At 46.6% G+C, this 18,517-nt stretch overlaps 1 protein-coding gene across 9 annotated transcripts in view; it reads left to right on the forward strand.

The window, feature by feature from the left end:
• SLC24A1 (solute carrier family 24 member 1) overlaps positions 1–16,682 on the forward strand; it is a 45,252-nt gene extending 28,570 nt beyond the window's left edge. For 5 of the 9 annotated variants that reach the window (XM_009429378.4, XM_009429375.4, XM_016928387.3 and 2 more), the window contains 6 exons: positions 4,851–4,937; positions 6,036–6,127; positions 10,805–11,356; positions 12,084–12,173; positions 13,056–13,222; positions 14,242–16,682. In XM_009429378.4, the coding sequence (XP_009427653.1) occupies positions 4,851–4,937; positions 6,036–6,127; positions 10,805–11,356; positions 12,084–12,173; positions 13,056–13,222; positions 14,242–14,491 (1,238 nt within the window). In that variant the 3' untranslated portion in view covers positions 14,492–16,682. Of the gene's footprint in view, positions 1–2,917; positions 3,430–3,585; positions 3,747–4,850; positions 4,938–6,035; positions 6,128–10,804; positions 11,357–12,083; positions 12,174–13,055; positions 13,223–14,241 lie in introns of those variants that run through there. The other 4 variants (XM_054667693.2, XM_063795181.1, XM_009429382.5 and 1 more) reach the window with 3 other exon arrangements.
• Positions 16,683–18,517: the final 1,835 nt, after the last annotated feature.

An 18,517-nucleotide genomic window follows, 5' to 3' on the forward strand; every position in this document is an offset into this window, starting at 1 on the left:
TGCCCCATCCACTCCTTCCCTCCTGCAGCTGGAGAAGAACTGGGACCTGAAAATCCTAGAGGCAGTGAGGAGGGAGTGGGAAGAGATAATAAGCAGAGGAAAGTAGTAAAAGTCAGACAGTCTGGAAAAGAGGGTAGAGACCAAGACAGGGGACTCACCAAGAGAGGGCAACAAAGAACATGGAGGCTAAGGTCCTTGGGTATCCACATCCCACTTCCCTGCCTCTGTCCCTCCCTGTAAAATGAAGGCATTAACCTGCAGTTAGGCTGTGAGTACCATGTGCTCTGCACAGATTTGGGTTGGGGCTGCCCTGCAAAGCCCACTGCCCAGGAGTCAGCCCCAGTGTTCCACGGAGAGTGTCTAGCCAAGCAGCTCAGCCCAGGCTGATTGGCCTGGGCTGCTTCTGGGGACGCCTCTTGTAGGGTCCCAAAGCCCAGAAGTTCTTAGTGGCACTTCCTTTTGCTTTATATTCAACTCTGGAGTCCTAGGAAACCTGCCAACTCCTCCCCAAGTCTGGAATCCCAAAGGACACCCTGGAAACTGCCAGGACCCTTTTAAGGGTGACGAGGGTAAGAGCAGGGTCCAAAGTACAGTGGGGGCTGTTGTCCAATTTGACAAATGGTGGCAGTGGCTGAGATTCTCACTGTCCACCTTACCACATCCTGCCTTCTGCTTCTCTTGCCCAGAGAGCTGCCCCCAACATGCATCTCAGACCCCTAAAGGGCACTTCTCAGCTACTCTCCTGCTCTCCTGGAGCCTCCCCATCTCTGGGGCTCTGGTGCAGAACCGGAACCCAGCCAGGAGGCCCATCAAGGAAATGCTAGCCTTTGTGCAAAAGCCAAGGGCTTGGACTGCAGTTGGGCAGGAGGGCTGAGGGCTGAGCTGAATATGACACCACAGAATGATCCATTGAGTCCCAGGGAGCACTCTGACTGACCTTTCTGGCTCAAGGACAAATTTTCGGGGCTCAGAATTTTCTTTAGGCTCTGAAGTCCTTTTCAGAGACAATATTGGGTTGTCAGTTGTTTTAAAAAAAAAATACCAGCCAGGCATGGTGGCTCACGCCTGTAATCCTAGCATCTTGGGAGGCCGAGGCAGGTGGATTGCCTGAGCTCAGGAGTCCGAGACCAGCCTGGGCAACATGGTGAAACCCCATCTCTACTAAAATACAAAAAAATTAGCCAGGCGTGGTGGCAGGCGCCTGTAATCCCAGCTACTTGGGAGGCTGAGACGGGAGAATCGCTTGAACCCGGGAGGTGGAGGTTGTAGTGAGCCGAGATTGCACCGCCGCACTCCAGCCTAGGCTGCAGAGTGAGACTCCACCTCAAATAAATAAATAAATAAATAATTTTTAAAAAGGCTGGACACAGTGGCTCACGCCTGTAATCCCAGTACTTTGGGAGGCCAAGGTGGGCGGATCACGAGGTCAAGAAATCGAGAGCATCCTGGGCAACATGGTGAAACCCTGTCTCTACTAAAAACACAAAAATTGGCACACACCTGTAGTCCCAACTACTTGGGAGGCTGAGGCAGGAGAATCACTTGAACCTGGGAGGCAGAGATTGCAGTAAGCCAAGATCGTGCCACTGCACTCCAGCCTGGTGACAGAGCGAGACCATCTCTAAATAAATAAACAAACAAATAAATAAATAAATAAATAAACCATACTGTGAAAAGCTGCATCAAAGACAAGTGATGAAACCTTCCTTAGGAATTCCTCAAGGTAAGAACAGAGAGAGAGAGAAAGGGAGAAAAAAATTAATCTAAGCTGCTGATGGAGCTGTTAGGAAAAAAAGAGAGAGAAAAGAAAAAATAAAAAGCAATTCCTCAAGGTAAATCTCAGCAGACATGTGAGAGAGGCCACCCCCAAATGTCAGCTCTAGAAAAATAGTACCTCTGGGGTTTGCAGAATGGAAGCTGCAGCCCCTGACAGCCTCTGGTGATGAGTGCCGGGGTGCTCTGGCCAGGGCCCCATGAGGAAAGCTGTATCTCTGGGTCATCAGTGGCTACTCCCAGAGGAATCACTGACTCTAGCAAAGTCCTGATGATAAAGACCTCTTGGGTGGGACTGGAGGGCCCCCAGCTGGGCATCTCCATGACCAACAGCCTCCAGCTGGCCTACTTGTCCTAACAGGATTATGTGATGTTCAGGCCAGGCTGAGGTCAGAGGAGATTGATGCTAAAGCCATGATCCGGCCCTGCTGAGAGGGGAGAGGCATGTGAGGAAACGAGTGCCCAGGAGCCAGCAGCAATCATCCCAGGGAGGACAAGCATGCTGGTACATTGTCTCTGGGTGTCTTTGGGGCATGGAATGGCTCTCGTGACTGCAGATGTCCTCTGGGATTCAGTCGTGCTCAAGAGCCCAGCCTGATTCTACACCCTGAGATGACATGTGGGAGGGGTGGGGACCATGCAGGGCTGTGATGAGGGCCTTTGTTCCCCAGGCTCTCTAGATGCACATTTGTGTTTTTGTATGCTGTTTCCAGATGGCCGTCCAGATGTTTCCACTCTTTACAGGTGTTCCAGCTCTTTCCACAGAGCTGATCCGTGGAAAAGATGTTTCCTGGGGTCTGAACTCTCACCTTCCCTGTGAAGGGGCTTTTCCTCTCCAGGGTCCCATGGCTTTTCTGGTGATTTCACTTGGATGTGTGTGAGACAGGGTGGGGGAGACCCTGCAGCTGAGTGGAACTGCAGAGTGGAACAGAGTGGAACTGTTTATTTCCATAGGTTTTTGGGGAACAGGTGGTATTTTGGTTACACAAGTAAGTTCTCTAGTGGTGATTTTTGAGATTTTGGTGCACCCGTCACCCAAGCAGTATACACTGAACCCAATTCTTAGTAGTTTTCCTCAGTAACATGGGAAGTGAGAGTCTAGGCTGTGATGAGGATGAGAAGGAAAGGGGGAAGCTTGTGTTTATGGCTAGCCCTTCCAGCAACAGCCAGCAGATAATCTCAGTGCCAAGACCAGAACCAAGGGAGCCCTCCTGTGACAGCAGCTACACATTGCTCAACAGAAGACTTCAGGGTTTGATTAGTGCCAAGGGGGCACTGGGTTTGTCTGGACGAAGGTGTGTTGGCCCCCCACCTCTCAGTTCTGATGAGGACCCAGGCCCACCAGGCCACTTCGAGGGACCACACATGTCATAGTGGCTCTACCCATGGAGCTTATTGCCAGAGCCAGCTGCAGCTGAACTAACTGAGAGTTTAGGAGACAGGTAGAGAGGAGGAAATTCCAGACCCATTTATCTGTTTCCTGCTTGTCCTGGAGCCAGGCAGAGGCTTTGATCCACCCAGCTTCCCAGATTGCACTTTCCAGCTTCTCCGTTTCCTCTCAGTCCGTCTGTATTATGGACTAGATGATCTCCAGGGATCCTTCTAACTCGGACCCTCTGGGATGCCGGGCATCATCACTGTGGGGGTGCTTCCCAGGTAGGACAGCTGCTCTCAACTACTCTTGTCAATTTGTTTTCATCATTGTTGTTGTTGTTGTTACAGCTAAAAGTTAATAGAGTGCTTTCTAGGTGCCAGACACTGTTTTGACCATATTCATGTATAAATTCATTTACTTTGTCACCAACTCTGGAAGATTTTACCGATGAAGAATCTGAAGTACAGAGAGCTTAAGGAATCACCCAGTTAGGTCCACAGCTATAGCGCAAGTGGCAGAACTAGGATTCAAACCCAGGTCATCAGGCTTCAGAATTCGTGCTAAAGGAACAATATGAGTGAGGCCAGCATTTGCAAAGGTAAAAGTGTTTTTATTTATTTTGTCTCATGGATCCTCATCACATCAGTCCCCTGAGGATATGACGGTATTGCCTTTTTAGAGAGGATGCTGAGGCTTAGTGCCGGCACACAGGCTTCCCAAAGTCACCCGGTGCTCATGGGGCAGAGCCAGCCTAAATTCAGAATAGAGCCCATAGATCCCATGACACCACTTTGTTCTTCACTTGCACCACTGCCCTCGCCCTCCCAGGCCACACAGCTGTGGACTCCTTCACCTCAGCCTTGTTCCTTCTTCCCTTCTCACCTTGAAATTATACACGTAAAGTGCTTTGCATGTTTCCTGGCACGTAGTCCCAGTTAAAGAGAGTTGTCTGTCCCGTGTTTCTCACCTGGAAATCAGGGCAGCACAATTCTGTGCATGCTGCCCTGTGGGCCTCCAGCAAAGCATGTGCATAGGGATCTGAAGGAGGCCCTTCTCGGGCTCTTGTTGTGCCTGGGGTCAAAAAGGGTGTATCCGAGAGCTTGTTGGTGAACCATTTCCCCTTTTCCACTGGAGAGGGAAGGCTTATCAACATGGCCATCAGCCGTCCCCCTGGAGCTATAACAAAGCCTCTAGTAGATTCATAGAAAGTAAGCTACAAAGATAATATAGTCCAAGGATGGCAAAAACATCTCCCTGCAATTATTTCTCCATTCCATGTCTATCACAGACATTACCAATCAATCATGGTACTTTTCTACAAAGTTTGGGTCAGAGTCCTTCTCAATTCAGTACCCAAGCAGGCCATCACTTGAGCTTGTAAAGGAAATAAATCCTATTTCTTGGTCCTGAGTCCAACCATGTCATTTTACCAGAGAGGAAATAGGCCTTGAGAAGGGAAATGACTTACCCTAGGTCACAGCCAGTCAGTGACAATGCAGAGAATGTAAGACAGAACTTTGGGAATTAGGCACCACAACTAGGCCTCGTAGGATCAGAATCCAGATGTCACAACCCCCATGGCAGCCTTTTCCCACACTCTGCAGCTGCCCTCTGCCTGCTCAGCTGACTGTCCTAACTGAAAGGGCGTGGCAGGGATGATCCTACAATTCCAGGTAAGATGTATGTCCTGTCTCATTTGCAGTTCGCCTTGCCAAGGAGAAGGAGGAGGAGAGCTTGAATCAAGAGACCAGAGCCCAACCCCAGGCCAAAGCAGAAAGCAAACCAGAAGGTGAGAGGATGGCCAGACCAGTGGGTTTTCTCCTGCCCCCCTCTCCCTGCTGTCAGTAGTGAGCTTGGCCTGGAGGCAGCAGCCAGCCAGGCCAGGGGCTGAGGCACATCTTTGGCCTCTGTGAGCCAGTCAGTTAGAGTGATGGTAGGGTGTTGCCCTGATCGCCGCTCCACTCCAGACTCTTCCTTCCCAGGTGCTGTCTTTCTGACATGGCCGCTGGTCTGAGAGTGGCCCCATACAGCTTCCTCTCCGTTTTCCACAGCTGGGGTAGGCGAGGGAAGGCTAGGGGTTGTTGAACTCCCACTTCTTTTTGCTAAATATCATCCCAAATGAGACTGTGGGACTTTATTTCTTCTTCCTGTCTCTTCTGTACAAGGACAGTGTTGCTAGTTATTGGTCTGAAATCAGCAACCCCAGTGAGGGAAGGCTACCAGGGGTCTGGTGTCACAGAAGTCTAGTATCTGTGTGGCAGCTAGGACTGAGAAAGTGGGACAGCCACTGCCATGTCGGCTCTGCACAGCACACCAGGACTGCCTGATCCACCCAGCAACCCCTGGAGGGAGGTGGAACAGCAGTCATTCTTCCCATCCTATAGACAAGAGTCTCAGAGAGGTCAAGTGACTTCCCAAAGCCACACAGCCAAGAAGTGAGAGAACCTGTACCTAAACCTAGCTCTCCAGACTTTCCAAGTTTCCCTTCCCGTCAGTCCTGTTCCAAGGCTTCAAAAACTGCTGCCTTTGGAATCAGCAGGATCCTTCCCAAAGGGTCATTCTCTGAGTGCTGGGAGCTTTGCCCTCTCTCTGTTCTGACTGCCCAGCTGTTGACAGTGTCTTTGGCCACAATGGCCAGGATGGAAATGTCTGTGAATTATAGGGGAGCACGGATGGTCACTTGCCAACTGTCTTCTCATCTGCAGATAGGTCAGGGCAATAACAATTCACATCATCTTACTTTTCCTACCAACAAGAAATTCCCCCAAATAAACCTTCAGAAACCCTGAAGTCCAATAGCCCTGTAGCCACTTATGCCAGTGTCTCTGCCAGCTTCCTTCAGAACCTTGTCCACTCTTCTGATGTAACCCATGTTTATCCTTTAAAGAGGAGGAGCCAGCCAAGCTCCCTGCGGTCACGGTCACACCAGCCCCTGTTCCAGACATCAAGGGAGATCAGAAGGAGAATCCAGGCGGTCAGGTAGGCACCCAGCCTTGGCACAGACAAAATTGGAGAGGTCTAGGGAAGGAACTCTTGACCAAAAATACATCCTCCCTGAAGGTCTGAAATCCTATTTGAGGTTCATTCCTCTGGGGGTAAATATTACTCTTTCTCTGAAGATCACTTGAAAAATACAAGTATCTCATGGGGCCAATTAACTCACTGGAACATCTTACATGAGTGAGCTAACATATTGACAATGTATTGTGAACTGTCACATGCTGTAAGGACATAAGGAATAATTGTTAGTGGGTCTGTCAGCAACTAGGTGACAGTGAGACCAGGTAGCTCCTGAGCACTGGGAAGCTTGAAATGCAGGTGGGAGGGATGCTGGGTGAAGGCTTTCCAACCTTCTGAGGCTCCTCATTGCCTACTGCACCTGGTCAGGCATCTCAGCCTTGTCTGCAGAGCTTTCCAAGTCCTGATACTGCCCTGTCTTTACAGCCTCATGGTCTCTTCTTCTACCATGCTCCAGCCAAACTGGATTTCTTGTCTCCATGTTTTTCTTTTTTTAATTTTTATTTTTGTATTTTTAGTAGAGATGGAGTTTCAACATGTTGGCCAGGATGGTCTTGATCTCCTGACCTTGTGGTCCACCCACCTTGGCCTCCCAAAGTGCTGGGATTATAGGCATGAGCCACCACGCCCGGCCGTCTCCATGTTTTTCTACCTCCCAGCCTTGGCTCACATGGTTTTCTCTCCCTAGAATGCCTTTTCTCCTCCATTTTCATATATCCTCATCTTACCACGCACCCCACCCCCCTCCCCAGCCCCTGGCCAGTATAAACACCTTTGTCATGTAGCTGCCTTGAACCACTCCAAATCTGAATGCCCCTGGTGCTCTGCACCTATCCCAGGGCTTTTACCAACTGTCTTCCTTGGATTCTGAGCCTACTAGGTGGTGAGGTTCCTGAAGGCAAGATCGAAGTCTGAGTCATCCCTGTCTCCCCTACAGAGGGAAGCAGAATGCCTGGTGCACAGCTGGCTCAATATATGTTGAGTGACTGACAGTAAAAAACATTCCATTTGCAAGTTCCATCTCTTTTTTTCTCTCCATTCAATACCCAGAAAACGCTTGATTATATCTCGTCCTTAAGCCAGCAACTTTGGGTTCAGCGTCTAAGACAGCTTCATGGTAACATGAGTAGGTCTATTACCGCTAGCTCAAGTAAAAGGGATTAAGAGGATACAGAGGTATCCCCTGGAATCCCAGGGCAGGAAGTGAAGCTTGATCTCATGAAGATCTGGGCCTAGGCCTGAGAAGGCATCTGTGACCCTGGTGGCTTCTCATTCCATGTCCTGTTCTCCCTCACATTCCTTCTCTGAGTACAGGCTCTATCATGGGCCTCTCTTGGCAGGCTGGCTTCATTTGTTCCCTTATGAGCACATATAACCCCAAGCTACAATCCCAATCCTGCATCCACAGGAGAATCAGTGACTGGTTTCCAGTCTTAAAAGAGAGAGAATCGGGCCGGGTGTTGTGGCTCACACCTGTAATCCCTGCACTTTGGGAGGCCGAGGCAGGAGGATCACTTGAGGTCAGGAGTTTGAGACCAGCCTGGCCAACATGGTGAAACCCCATCTCTACTAAAAATACAAAAATTAGCCGGGTGTGGTGGTGCGTGCCTGTAATCCCAGCTACTTGGGAGGCTGAGGCAGGAGAATCACTTGAACTGTGGAGGCAGAGATTACAGTGAGCAGAAGTCGCACCACTACACTCCAGCCTGGGTGACAGAGCGAGACTGTCTCAAAAAAAAAAAAAAAAAAAAAGAGAGACAGAGAGAGAAAGAATCGGTTCAACCCAGCTCCTTGGTCAAGAATCCAGCTTGCATCCAACTGGTTGTGGCTGGCTGACTTGACTCCAACACAGGAAGAGGAAGCTACTTGCTCAGCTGGGGCTATTAGGAGTGACAGTCTTCAGAGTAGAGGGTGCAGAACAGACAGACACTCCCATATTTATGGGTTTAAATGACTTGTCATCTCCTCTGGGAAGCATTCTCTACCTGATAGGGGTAGACAGGAGAGGGCAGGAACGATTTCAGACGAAAATCTTCTCAATCCTCATTCTCAGTTCAAACTGCAGGCCTCATCAGTAGTATTTGTTGTCTTCATTGGGGGTTCTCAACCCTGGTTGCATATTAGAATAATTTGGGGAAGTAAAAAAAATGACCAGGCCCCACCCCCAACCAATGAAGTCAGAATATCTGGGGTGGGTCCTTGGGCATCAATGGTTTAAAAAGCCTTCAGGGCCGGGTGCGGTGGCTCACGCCTGTAATCCCAGCACTTTGGGAGGCCGAGGCGGGCGGATCACGAGCTCAGGAGATCGAGACCATCCTGGCTAACACGGTGAAACCCCATCTCTACTAAAAATACAAAAAATTAGCCAGGTGTGGTGGCACATGCCTGTAATCCCAGCTACTCGGGATGCTGAGGTGAGAGAATGGCGTGAACCCAGGAGGCGGAGCTTGCAGTGAGCCGAGATGGTGCCACTGCACTCCAGCCTGGGCGACAGAGCAAGACTCCGCCTCAAAAAAAAAAAAAAAGCCTTCAGGTGATTTTAATGTGCAGCACAATTGAGACTCACTCAACATCCTTTGGGGGTTGCCAATATCATGACATTTGTTACAGACAACATATTTACTCCATGAACACACAGCCCAGGGCTCTTGCTCAAGGGATGGACCAGCATATTGCTACAGGTTAGCTGGTTGCCTAATCTGAGGACACTCTGAATCAATGGCTTTTAATTTTATCTCTTTTTTTTTTTTGAGACTGAGTCTTGCTCTGTCGCCTAGGCTGGAGTGCAGTGACACGATCTCAGCTCACTGCAACCTCTGCCTCCCGGGTTCAAGCAATTCTCCAGCCTCAGCCTCCTGATGAGCTGGAATTACAGGCACTTACAGGCATGCACCACCACGCCTGGCTAATTTTTTTTTTTTTTTTTTTTTTTTTTTAGTAGAGATGGGGTTTCACCACTTTAGTCAGGCTGGTCTCAAACTCCTGACCTCATGATCTGCCCGACTCAGCCTCCCAAAGTGCTGAGATTACAGGTGTGAGCCACCGTGCCCAGCCTATCTCTTAAATTTTTTACAGGGGTATGGGGTCTCACTATATTGCCCAGGCTGGCCTGGAACTCCTGGGCTCTAGCGATCCTACTGCCTCAGCTGCCTGAGTAGTTGAAACATAGGCATCTATGTCTGAGACCACACCCAGCTATCAATGGCTTTTAGGGTGTGTGGAGATAGTCAGTAGTTCCCAAACACTGGTCTAAAGGTGGATGTTTTAGGAACAGCTGTGAGTATGTTAAAATTACAGATTCCTGGCTTCCAATTCTAGAGATTCTAATTCAGTTGGTCCAGGTGGGGTCAGAAAATCTGTATTTCTTTTTTCTCTTTGAGACAGAGTCTTGCTCTGTCACCCAGGCTGGAGTGCGTGACGCAATCTCAGCTCACTGCAACTTCCACCACCCAGGTTCAAACAATTCTGCCTCAGCCTCCTGAGTAGCTAGGATTACAGGCGCCTGCCACCGCGCCCAGCTAATTTTTGTATTTTTAGTAGAGACAGGGTTTCAACCATGTTGGCCAGGCTGGTCTCAAACTCCTGACCTTGTGATCCGCCCACCTCAGCCTCCCAAAGTGCTAGGATTACAGGCATGAGCCACCGTGCCCAGCCTAAAAATCTGAATTTCTAATAAGCTCCTCAGGCTACCAAGTTTGGGAGCCAGACATCTCATTTGGCCCTTTACCTGGTATTGATTGGTAAAGCAGGATAGCTTGGTGGACCACCCATATTCAAATCCCAACTTCATCACTTATAAACCACGTGGACCATGGGCAAGTTACTTAGTTCCTTTTACTCTAGTTTCTCCATCTGTAAGATGGGCATAGTTTTATCCATATCATGAATTAATTGATTCATAAAACACCGTAAGTGCTAGCTATTATTATTAAACTACTTCCCATGGTGCCTGGCATATAAAAACCCTCAATAAATAGGCATTATCATCCTTATTTTGTAGATATAAGGTAATAAAACAATTTAGGAGTTTTAGTAGACTCAGCAATGCATTGTGACCACCAAAGGATGTCATGCCATATTAAGCAACATTAATGGAAACATTGTATCTAAGACAAGGGAGGTGATAGTCCTGTTCCACTCCATGCAATATTCTGTATTCAGTTTTGGATGCCCTCCTCCTGGGATATAAGCTAATTAAAATGAGTTCACCAGGATAGGGAGGAGGCTCTAGGCCATAGCATGTAGAAATGATATAAGGACCTGGGAATCTTTAACCCAGGGAAGAGAGCTGTCTCATGGAAGACTGATGTTTTGTAAGGCATCAAAGAGTAAACCTATACATGGGGGTAGAACTTTGATATAAATATGGACTTCAGATGAATCAGAGGTGCCAAAGATGACAGAAGCTGCTTCAGGTGGTGAGCTTTCCACCCCTGGAAATGATCAAATAAAAGCTGGACAGCCACTAGGTAGGAGTGTGGTCATGGGAATTCTGCTGAATTATCGCACTAGTTTTCTCCTCATACTTAAGTTTTCAGATACCTTCTGAGAAGCACGCCAACAAAAAAATGGGGGAGTAACATAAGGAAAACAAGCAGAGCAGTTACCACACATTAATCTGTTGGTTTTGGATTGCAGGAAGATGTGGCTGAGGCCGAGAGCACAGGTGAAATGCCAGGCGAAGAGGGCGAAACTGCTGGTGAAGGTGAAACTGAAGAGAAAAGTGGAGGTGAAACTCAACCAGAAGGTGAAGGTGAAACTGAAACACAAGGAAAAGGAGAAGAATGTGAAGATGAAAATGAAGCAGAAGGAAAAGGAGACAATGAAGGTGAAGATGAGGGTGAAATCCACGCAGAAGATGGTGAAATGAAAGGTAATGAAGGTGAAACTGAAAGCCAGGAACTCAGTGCTGAAAATCACAGTGAAGCCAAAAATGATGAGAAAGGTGTAGAAGATGGAGGGGGAAGTGATGGAGGGGATAGCGAAGAGGAGGAAGAGGAGGAGGAAGAGCAGGAGGAAGAGGAGGAGGAGGAAGAGCAGGAGGAAGAGGAGGAGGAAGAGGAGGAGAAGGGAAATGAAGAGCCTCTGTCCCTGGACTGGCCTGAAACCAGGCAGAAGCAGGCCATTTACCTCTTCCTTCTGCCCATCGTGTTCCCACTGTGGCTGACAGTCCCCGACGTCCGAAGGCAGGTGAGTGTGCCCATCTGTATCTCAGACTCTTTATCCCCAGCAGGGCTGTGGGGTCTCTCGGCATGCGGGGCTCACACTCAAGAGGAGGAAGAGGCCAGGGACAACCAGCTTATCAGGGCTCCACCATTGAGATCTGGGAAAGGACTGAAGCCTTGGAGGGGGACTATGTGCTTAGGGGACATACCACTGGGACTGGGAGGCCCTAGATCTCATGCGCTTTATTCCCACTGCTATAAGCAGCATACACTAGTCCCTCTTTGACTCCTATCTCAGTTTCTTGATTTTAATTTGAGAATGATACCACTAAACCTCCTGCATATTTCACAGGAGTATTCCCAAAACCCAGGGAAATCACTAGTATTTATACCCAACATTCTTATTTGCAAGGAAAGGTCTGACCAGAAAGGAATGGTACAAGGAGGTTGCAAAAGCCAAACCAGATACCTAGATTGGCCTGGTTCTAGGGCAAGCAAACAGCTTTCTTCCATCTGGTGACTGCTGTCCACCCTACTGGCTGGACTCCCCTACAGGTGTACCCCCAACCCCCATCCTTTTCCATCCATCTCAAGGTCCTCCCTGGAGAGAGAGCTCTCAGGTCAAATGTCTCCATTTCGCCTCCATCACTCTTCCATTAGACCTTGTCACTGATTGTTGGGCTTGCTCAGAAGGGCCAAAGACCTTTTAACCTCTACAGCTTACTTCTTGTCCTTTTCAAACTTTCAAACAGGAGTCTAGGAAGTTTTTTGTTTTCACCTTCCTGGGATCTATCGTGTGGATAGCCATGTTCTCATACCTCATGGTGTGGTGGGCTCACCAGGTGAGTGAACAGCAGGAACGAAATCCTCTACCAGCAGGTCCCAACGACACTTTCCTTCAGGATCAATCTCCGGTACTCAGGGAATCTTGAGGATCAAGTGAATTCGTGCAGTTTCTATGTTGTTTGTAAAGGCTTAAAAGTAGACTTTTTATTCCAGTGAACACAGTGCTTCTCAAGTGTGGCTTTTCTGTCATATCCTGTAGCATGGCATAGAAGGCCTTGGAATCCTGCCTGATTCCAGCTGAACTTGGCTTATTAGCCTTATTTCCTGCTTTCTCCGCCATGTACCCATCCCTCTCACCTGGTGAAATCCTACGCATTCTGAGAGCCAGCTTTTTTCGCCTGCTCTCTGGCATTCAATTAGTCTTCCTCTGAGTACCTATAGTGTTTCTGTTCTGCCTGGAATACTGAACTGTAATAATTGTTTACTAGCTTTCCTCTCTAAAAGGCTGAGATTAGGGTCTATGTCATCCTGCTCATACTTCACCTCCAGCCTCTTAGTTCCTGGCACACAGCAAGTGTCCACATCCCTGGAAATAGAAATGCTGACATGAACAGCTCTTTGGAAGGGCAGTTCTTGTGGGGAGGTAGGGGTGTTAAGAGTTGGAATGACAGTGAGCAGCAGATCTGGTGTAGGTAACTTTTAGTCCAATTGTGAAAAGAAGAGCAACATGGTCCCTGCGGCCAGGAGCAGGAGTCTTGCCTGCTCTTCCTCTCTGTGGCCATCTCAGCTGTCGGTCCCCCTATCACCCTTCCTCACTCAGGCTGAGGGGGTGTGGCTGAGCTCCTTAGAAGGCATTCTGTTTGCACAAAGTAGGATGTGGATAGTGCTTGGATGTGCCTCAGGTTTTTCACCTACTGTTGACCGTTGCCATTTACCAGGTTGGTGAAACAATAGGGATTTCTGAAGAGATCATGGGCCTGACAATCCTTGCAGCAGGCACATCAATTCCTGACCTCATCACCAGTGTGATTGTCGCTCGAAAAGGCCTGGGAGACATGGCTGTGTCAAGCTCTGTGGGCAGTAACATATTTGATATCACTGTGGGGTGAGTGGCAATGTTACTTTCTAAGGGGTGTTAAGTATGACTGGAAAACACTGCATTGGCTGTGTTCACTGGTTTTCTGCTTTATTCATTATACATAGAATAAAAGGGCATTTATATTGTTAGTTTCTGCAAAGCAACAAAATATCTTCCCTTCATTCATCATAGCCAGATGGGATAATAGAACTAAAATGCTGCCTGAAATGTAACTGACTGGAATTTACAGATAAATTGAAAACCAAAGTCCATTTCATTCCATTACCAAATACCGTCAAATGCTCTGCTCACTGACTTTCAAGGCGGTGGAGGTGGGATTGGAAGGAGCAATGACTCAACTTCACTTCTTGGTACTATTCTTGCTCCTTTGTATGTGAACTCCTGCTAGCTCAGAGACTCTAAACAGCATTTTGTATAACACGCAAATGCCTTATCCTCCTGTACCCATCCTCTTACTCCATTTTCCCAACCTTGTCAGAAACAGGGGCTATTTTCATTTCCCCAATCATGTTCTGAATTTGGGTGGTAGATTTGTTTCCTTAAATTTGAATTTGTGTATGTGTATTTGGGGTGAGGGGCAGCTAAAAAGGCAGCCCTCATCACTAAAGAATTAAAAGAAATGTAGGCCTTATCAAAATGTAGAGATTTAAGAGTACATATCACATTGGGGCTGGGTGTGGTGAAGTGTGCCTGTAATTCCAGCATTTAAAAAAAAAAGGCACACATCAACTGATCTGAGTCATATAGAAGTCATGAAGTATGCAGAAAATAAAAACAAAGCTCAGACTCAGAATACTTCAGTTTTAACCTAAGCTCTTCTAGTTATTAGCTGTGAGTCCTTGGGCAAGTAATTTAATTTCCCTGAAACTTAATTTCCTTGTCTGTGAAATGGGGCTAATAATTTCTGTTCACTTCATAGATTTTTTATTGGTGGAAAAATACTTTGTAAAGTGTAAACTACTATTTAAGTGTATGGGATTATTATAAACATTAAGGATATTCACATCGTTTCTTCAATCTTGCAGCTTGCCTGTTCCTTGGTTGCTTTTCTCTCTTATCAATGGATTACAGCCAGTTCCAGTCAGCAGCAATGGCTTGTTTTGTGCAATTGTTTTGCTTTTTCTCATGCTTCTGTTTGTGATCTCTTCAATTGCGTCATGTAAATGGAGAATGAACAAGATCCTGGGCTTCACAATGTTCCTCCTTTACTTTGTATTCCTGATAATCAGTGTGATGTTAGAAGATCGAATCATATCCTGTCCTGTATCTGTCTGAATCAGTCACTCTTGCTCACAATGGGCATGGATCAGAAGACCATGCAGAAGTTACTGTATCTCTTGTGACCCTAATGAAAGAATGTATATGATCCTGGAAAGTGAACTGGGTGACCTAGGACCTCTGATATGAATGTGATCTGAGACTAAAGTTTGTCCTTGGAAACACCTGCAGCTCATTGTGGATTAAGACCCTCACCCCTGGAGGGGTGGAGTTTCTACCCCTGACTCATGCAGACATCTATTACATGGAGGCAGTAGAAGGACCCCTGGAGCCAGAGGGTTTTCTAAATGAGATAACTGGGGGCAAAGGTTGGGATAGGCGCAGCAGCTATAAGACAAGCTCCTACACTCACTGTTCCCTGATCATTCCAAAGGCTGCTGGCCCAAAAGATGCAGATGTGGTCTACATCTCAGCCTTCCTGACCTCTGCCCCAAACACACGCTGCAATTTTGTCTCCTCCTTTTCTGTTCAAATTGTGAGGTTCTATCAGGTTTGTAATCACTGTAGCTTCAGTTATTGGTGAGTCTAAGGATCCAAGGCTACAGAAAAAAAAGAAATATAACAGGAATTAATGATCATTCCACGTTTTGTAGCCCACTGCATCTGGATATATACCAGTATTTTCTTTCTTTCTTTTTTTTTTTTTTTTTGAGACAGAGTTTGGCTCTTGTTGCCCAGGCTGGTGTGCAATGGCGTGATCTCGGCACGCCACAACCTTCACCTCCCCGGTTCAAGCAATTCTCCTGCCTCAGCCTGAAGTCGTGATCTGCCCGCCTTGGCCTCCCAAAGTGCTGGGATTACAGGCGTCAGCCACCGCGCCTGGCCTATACCAGTATTTTCTAGTTTAAAGGAGGACTACATTAACTCTTATTGTTGCGTTTCTGAAAAGTGAAATTTAAAAAGCAGCCTGAAAAATAAAAATTTATAATTTGCCCTTGAATTGGAAGAAATGGCGATTAGGGAAGGAAAACTACTCTAGAGGCCATTTAAAAGTATGTATTTATTAGAACATGCAAATTCATGTTGTCTCCATCAGTGGTCACCTTGAGGGATTAGACATTCTAATGGAATGTCCTGGCTCCACCCTCCAGCATGTTCTCACCCAACAATGACAGTTGAGTGGAGTGGGAAGGGAAGTCATTCTAAAGAGTCCAAAGTCAGTAGTGCCACATCTGGTTTATAAAGTAAGAGATCCAGTGGGACAATGCTATTTTTGTATGCCAACCTAGATAGGATTATAAAGCAAGACTGATTTCTTCTGTGGTTTATGAATGGATCTTAAGGTAATTACAAAAGGGAAATTCCAAGAATGCATAACACAATGACAACATGGTGAGAAAAGTGCAGTACTACTTCCAAGGTAGCTAGTGTAAAGGACACTTGAGTTTTTAAAACTGTGGTTAAATGTTTTATGTGGAATTTGATGAGTTTGTTTATTAAATACCACTGCTTGCTGCTTTTACTAGAATCAAGTTAAGGGACACGTTAGAAATAGAACAGCTTAATATCACTGGCTTCAGAGCAAAATGAGCTCGGGTGACTGCAGATTATGATGGTAAATATGGCTTTAATTACAAACATGAGGAATGATTCACTGAAGATGAAAAGATAGGACGGATGTGATGTGAAAAAAACCCAAACATTTTGGCATTGAATGATGGCTAAGGTGTTCCAAGTATTCCATCTTTTAAGATGAATTGCTTAATTAATTGCCTCGCTACCCCAGGATTCCCATTCTTTGGAAATAATTTTTATTAAATTTCAATAAACTGTGAATCCCAATGGTATTTTACTTTACAACATGGATGGGCTCATCCTTATCTTTAGGTCATTTGGTCAGAATCCTCCCGAGAAGACTGATGAAGAGTATGGAATCATGTTCCAATTCTATATTCTTAATTATCCTTATTCCTGATGCTACTGCATTGCTGGGTTTCCATAGCCAAGGCCTAAGAACAGGAGGAGAAGGCAATGCTTGTGGGAGGGAGGTCCCAATACCAAAATTCTGGGCACTAACCTGGTGTCTGCAGCCCGTTCCCGTTAGCCTCGGGGATGTCACCTCACCCACAGCCTGGGATCTGACGTTCTTCCTCAGACTGGAGTAAGGAGTGATGGACCGTAAAATGCTGTGTAATGATAAAAGGCTGAAATATCCACTGAATGATTAAAACCAACTCTAATAATCTGACATCCTTTTCCCAGTTTGCTGAATTTCTGGCATACCCCTTTGCCTAGAAAGGAAGTTCTGATCACTTTACAGTGTTACAGAAAAGGACAAGTACAAAAAATGAAAGCTGAGTCTTGATGAATGAGTAGGAATTCACTGGGGGAGAGAGTGAGATTACTTTGGTGAGATGGAAAACTTGTGTAACTTTTAAAAGACTAATTGGTTATACCTGGAAATTAAATTTTTTGGTCACACATTTACAAACGTACTATAATATTAAATCATGCTGTTTTAGAGGTAAAGTACCATTTAAAAATGTCGAGATAATATTGAGATGGTCCTCTCACTTTATAGGCAGAATATTCTGTATATAGTTACTTGTGACAAATTCTAGGTCATTCATTCAGCCTGGAAAGTCTGAACTGTCCCAAATGGGTATTTGAATTGGAAGTCAGTGGCTACATGGATGACTTCTACCCCCTTAGGCTGCACTTCCTTGAAGGCCCTGGTAATAGGTTTGAGCCAGATTTCTGAATTCTTCCTCATTTAATGGGTTAAGAGTCTATATAGTACCAGAAAAGAGAGATGTATTCCAAATTTTTCAAACTATGTGTTTAAATGTTTTTTTTTTGTTTTGTTTTGTTTTAAAAAGAGACGGGGCCTTGCCCTGTCACCCAGGCTAGAGTGCAGTGACATGAACATGGCTCACTGTAGCCTCACCTTTTGGGCTCAAGCGATCCTCCCGCCTCAGCCCCCCAAGTAGCTGGGACTACAGAAGTGCACCACCACACCCAGCTGATTTTTGTATTTTTTTGTAGAGATAGGGTTTTGCCATGTTGCCCAGGCTGATCTCGAACTCCTGAGCTCAGGCAATCTGCCCGCCTCGGCCTCCCAAAGTGCTGAGATTACAGGCATGAGCCACTGTACCCAGCCAAAATGGTTACTATATATTTTGAACATTATATTGCACTGTCATCAATAGATTCGAAAATAGTTTTACCAAATTACAGGCTTAGTCTTTTATAGCTGTCTATATCAATATTATTTAAAGATTGAGTACCAAAGGGGGCAGGAATTGGAATGTATTATCTAGAGCACAGAATAGTAAATAATCAGGAAAAGGGCCGGGCGCGGTGGCTCACGCCTATAATCCCAGCACTTTGGGAGGCCGAGGTGGGCGGATCACGAGGTCAGGAGATGGAGACCATCCTGGCTAACACGGTGAAACCCCGTCTCTACTAAAAAAATACCAAAAATTAGCCGGGCGAGGTGGCGGGCGCCTATAGTCCCACCTACTCGGGAGGCTGAGGCAGGAGAATGGCCTGAACTCCGGGGGGCGGAGCCTGCAGTGAGCCGAGATCGTGCCACTGCACTCCAGCCTGGGCAACAGCGAGACTCCGTCTCAAAAAAAAAAGAAAAAATAAATAATCAGGAAGAATTGGTTGGCCTTATGTGCCAATGAATACTCTTGGTTCTGACCCTTTTTTGGTGGGAGGGTCCTCCAGCAGTTGCAGCTTGCAATGTGTACGGGGACTGGATGCTATGAAAGATGTAATGAGAGGGCTCATGAGCAGAGCTGCCTATCCCTGGGGGTTCACTAAAGCCTACAGGACATCCTGGCCCAAGTCTGCCTGCACAACTAAAGGCACACTTCTGGTCTTTAGGTCCTTCGCTGTATGAGCAAGCAAAACCTGGAGAATTTCACTTGCAGAAAATCCACCAGTTGCTGCAATAGTTTTATCATAGTACTACATTTGAAAAAAAAATCTTTAAATAGTAAAGGAGGGAGCCATCCAAATGAACAGGAACTGTGGAAAGGCAGCAATAACTTTATCAGAAGAATCTATTACCATCTC

Source organism: Pan troglodytes, chromosome 16 (assembly GCF_028858775.2).
Source record: "Pan troglodytes isolate AG18354 chromosome 16, NHGRI_mPanTro3-v2.0_pri, whole genome shotgun sequence".
Lineage (NCBI taxonomy): Eukaryota > Metazoa > Chordata > Mammalia > Primates > Hominidae > Pan > Pan troglodytes.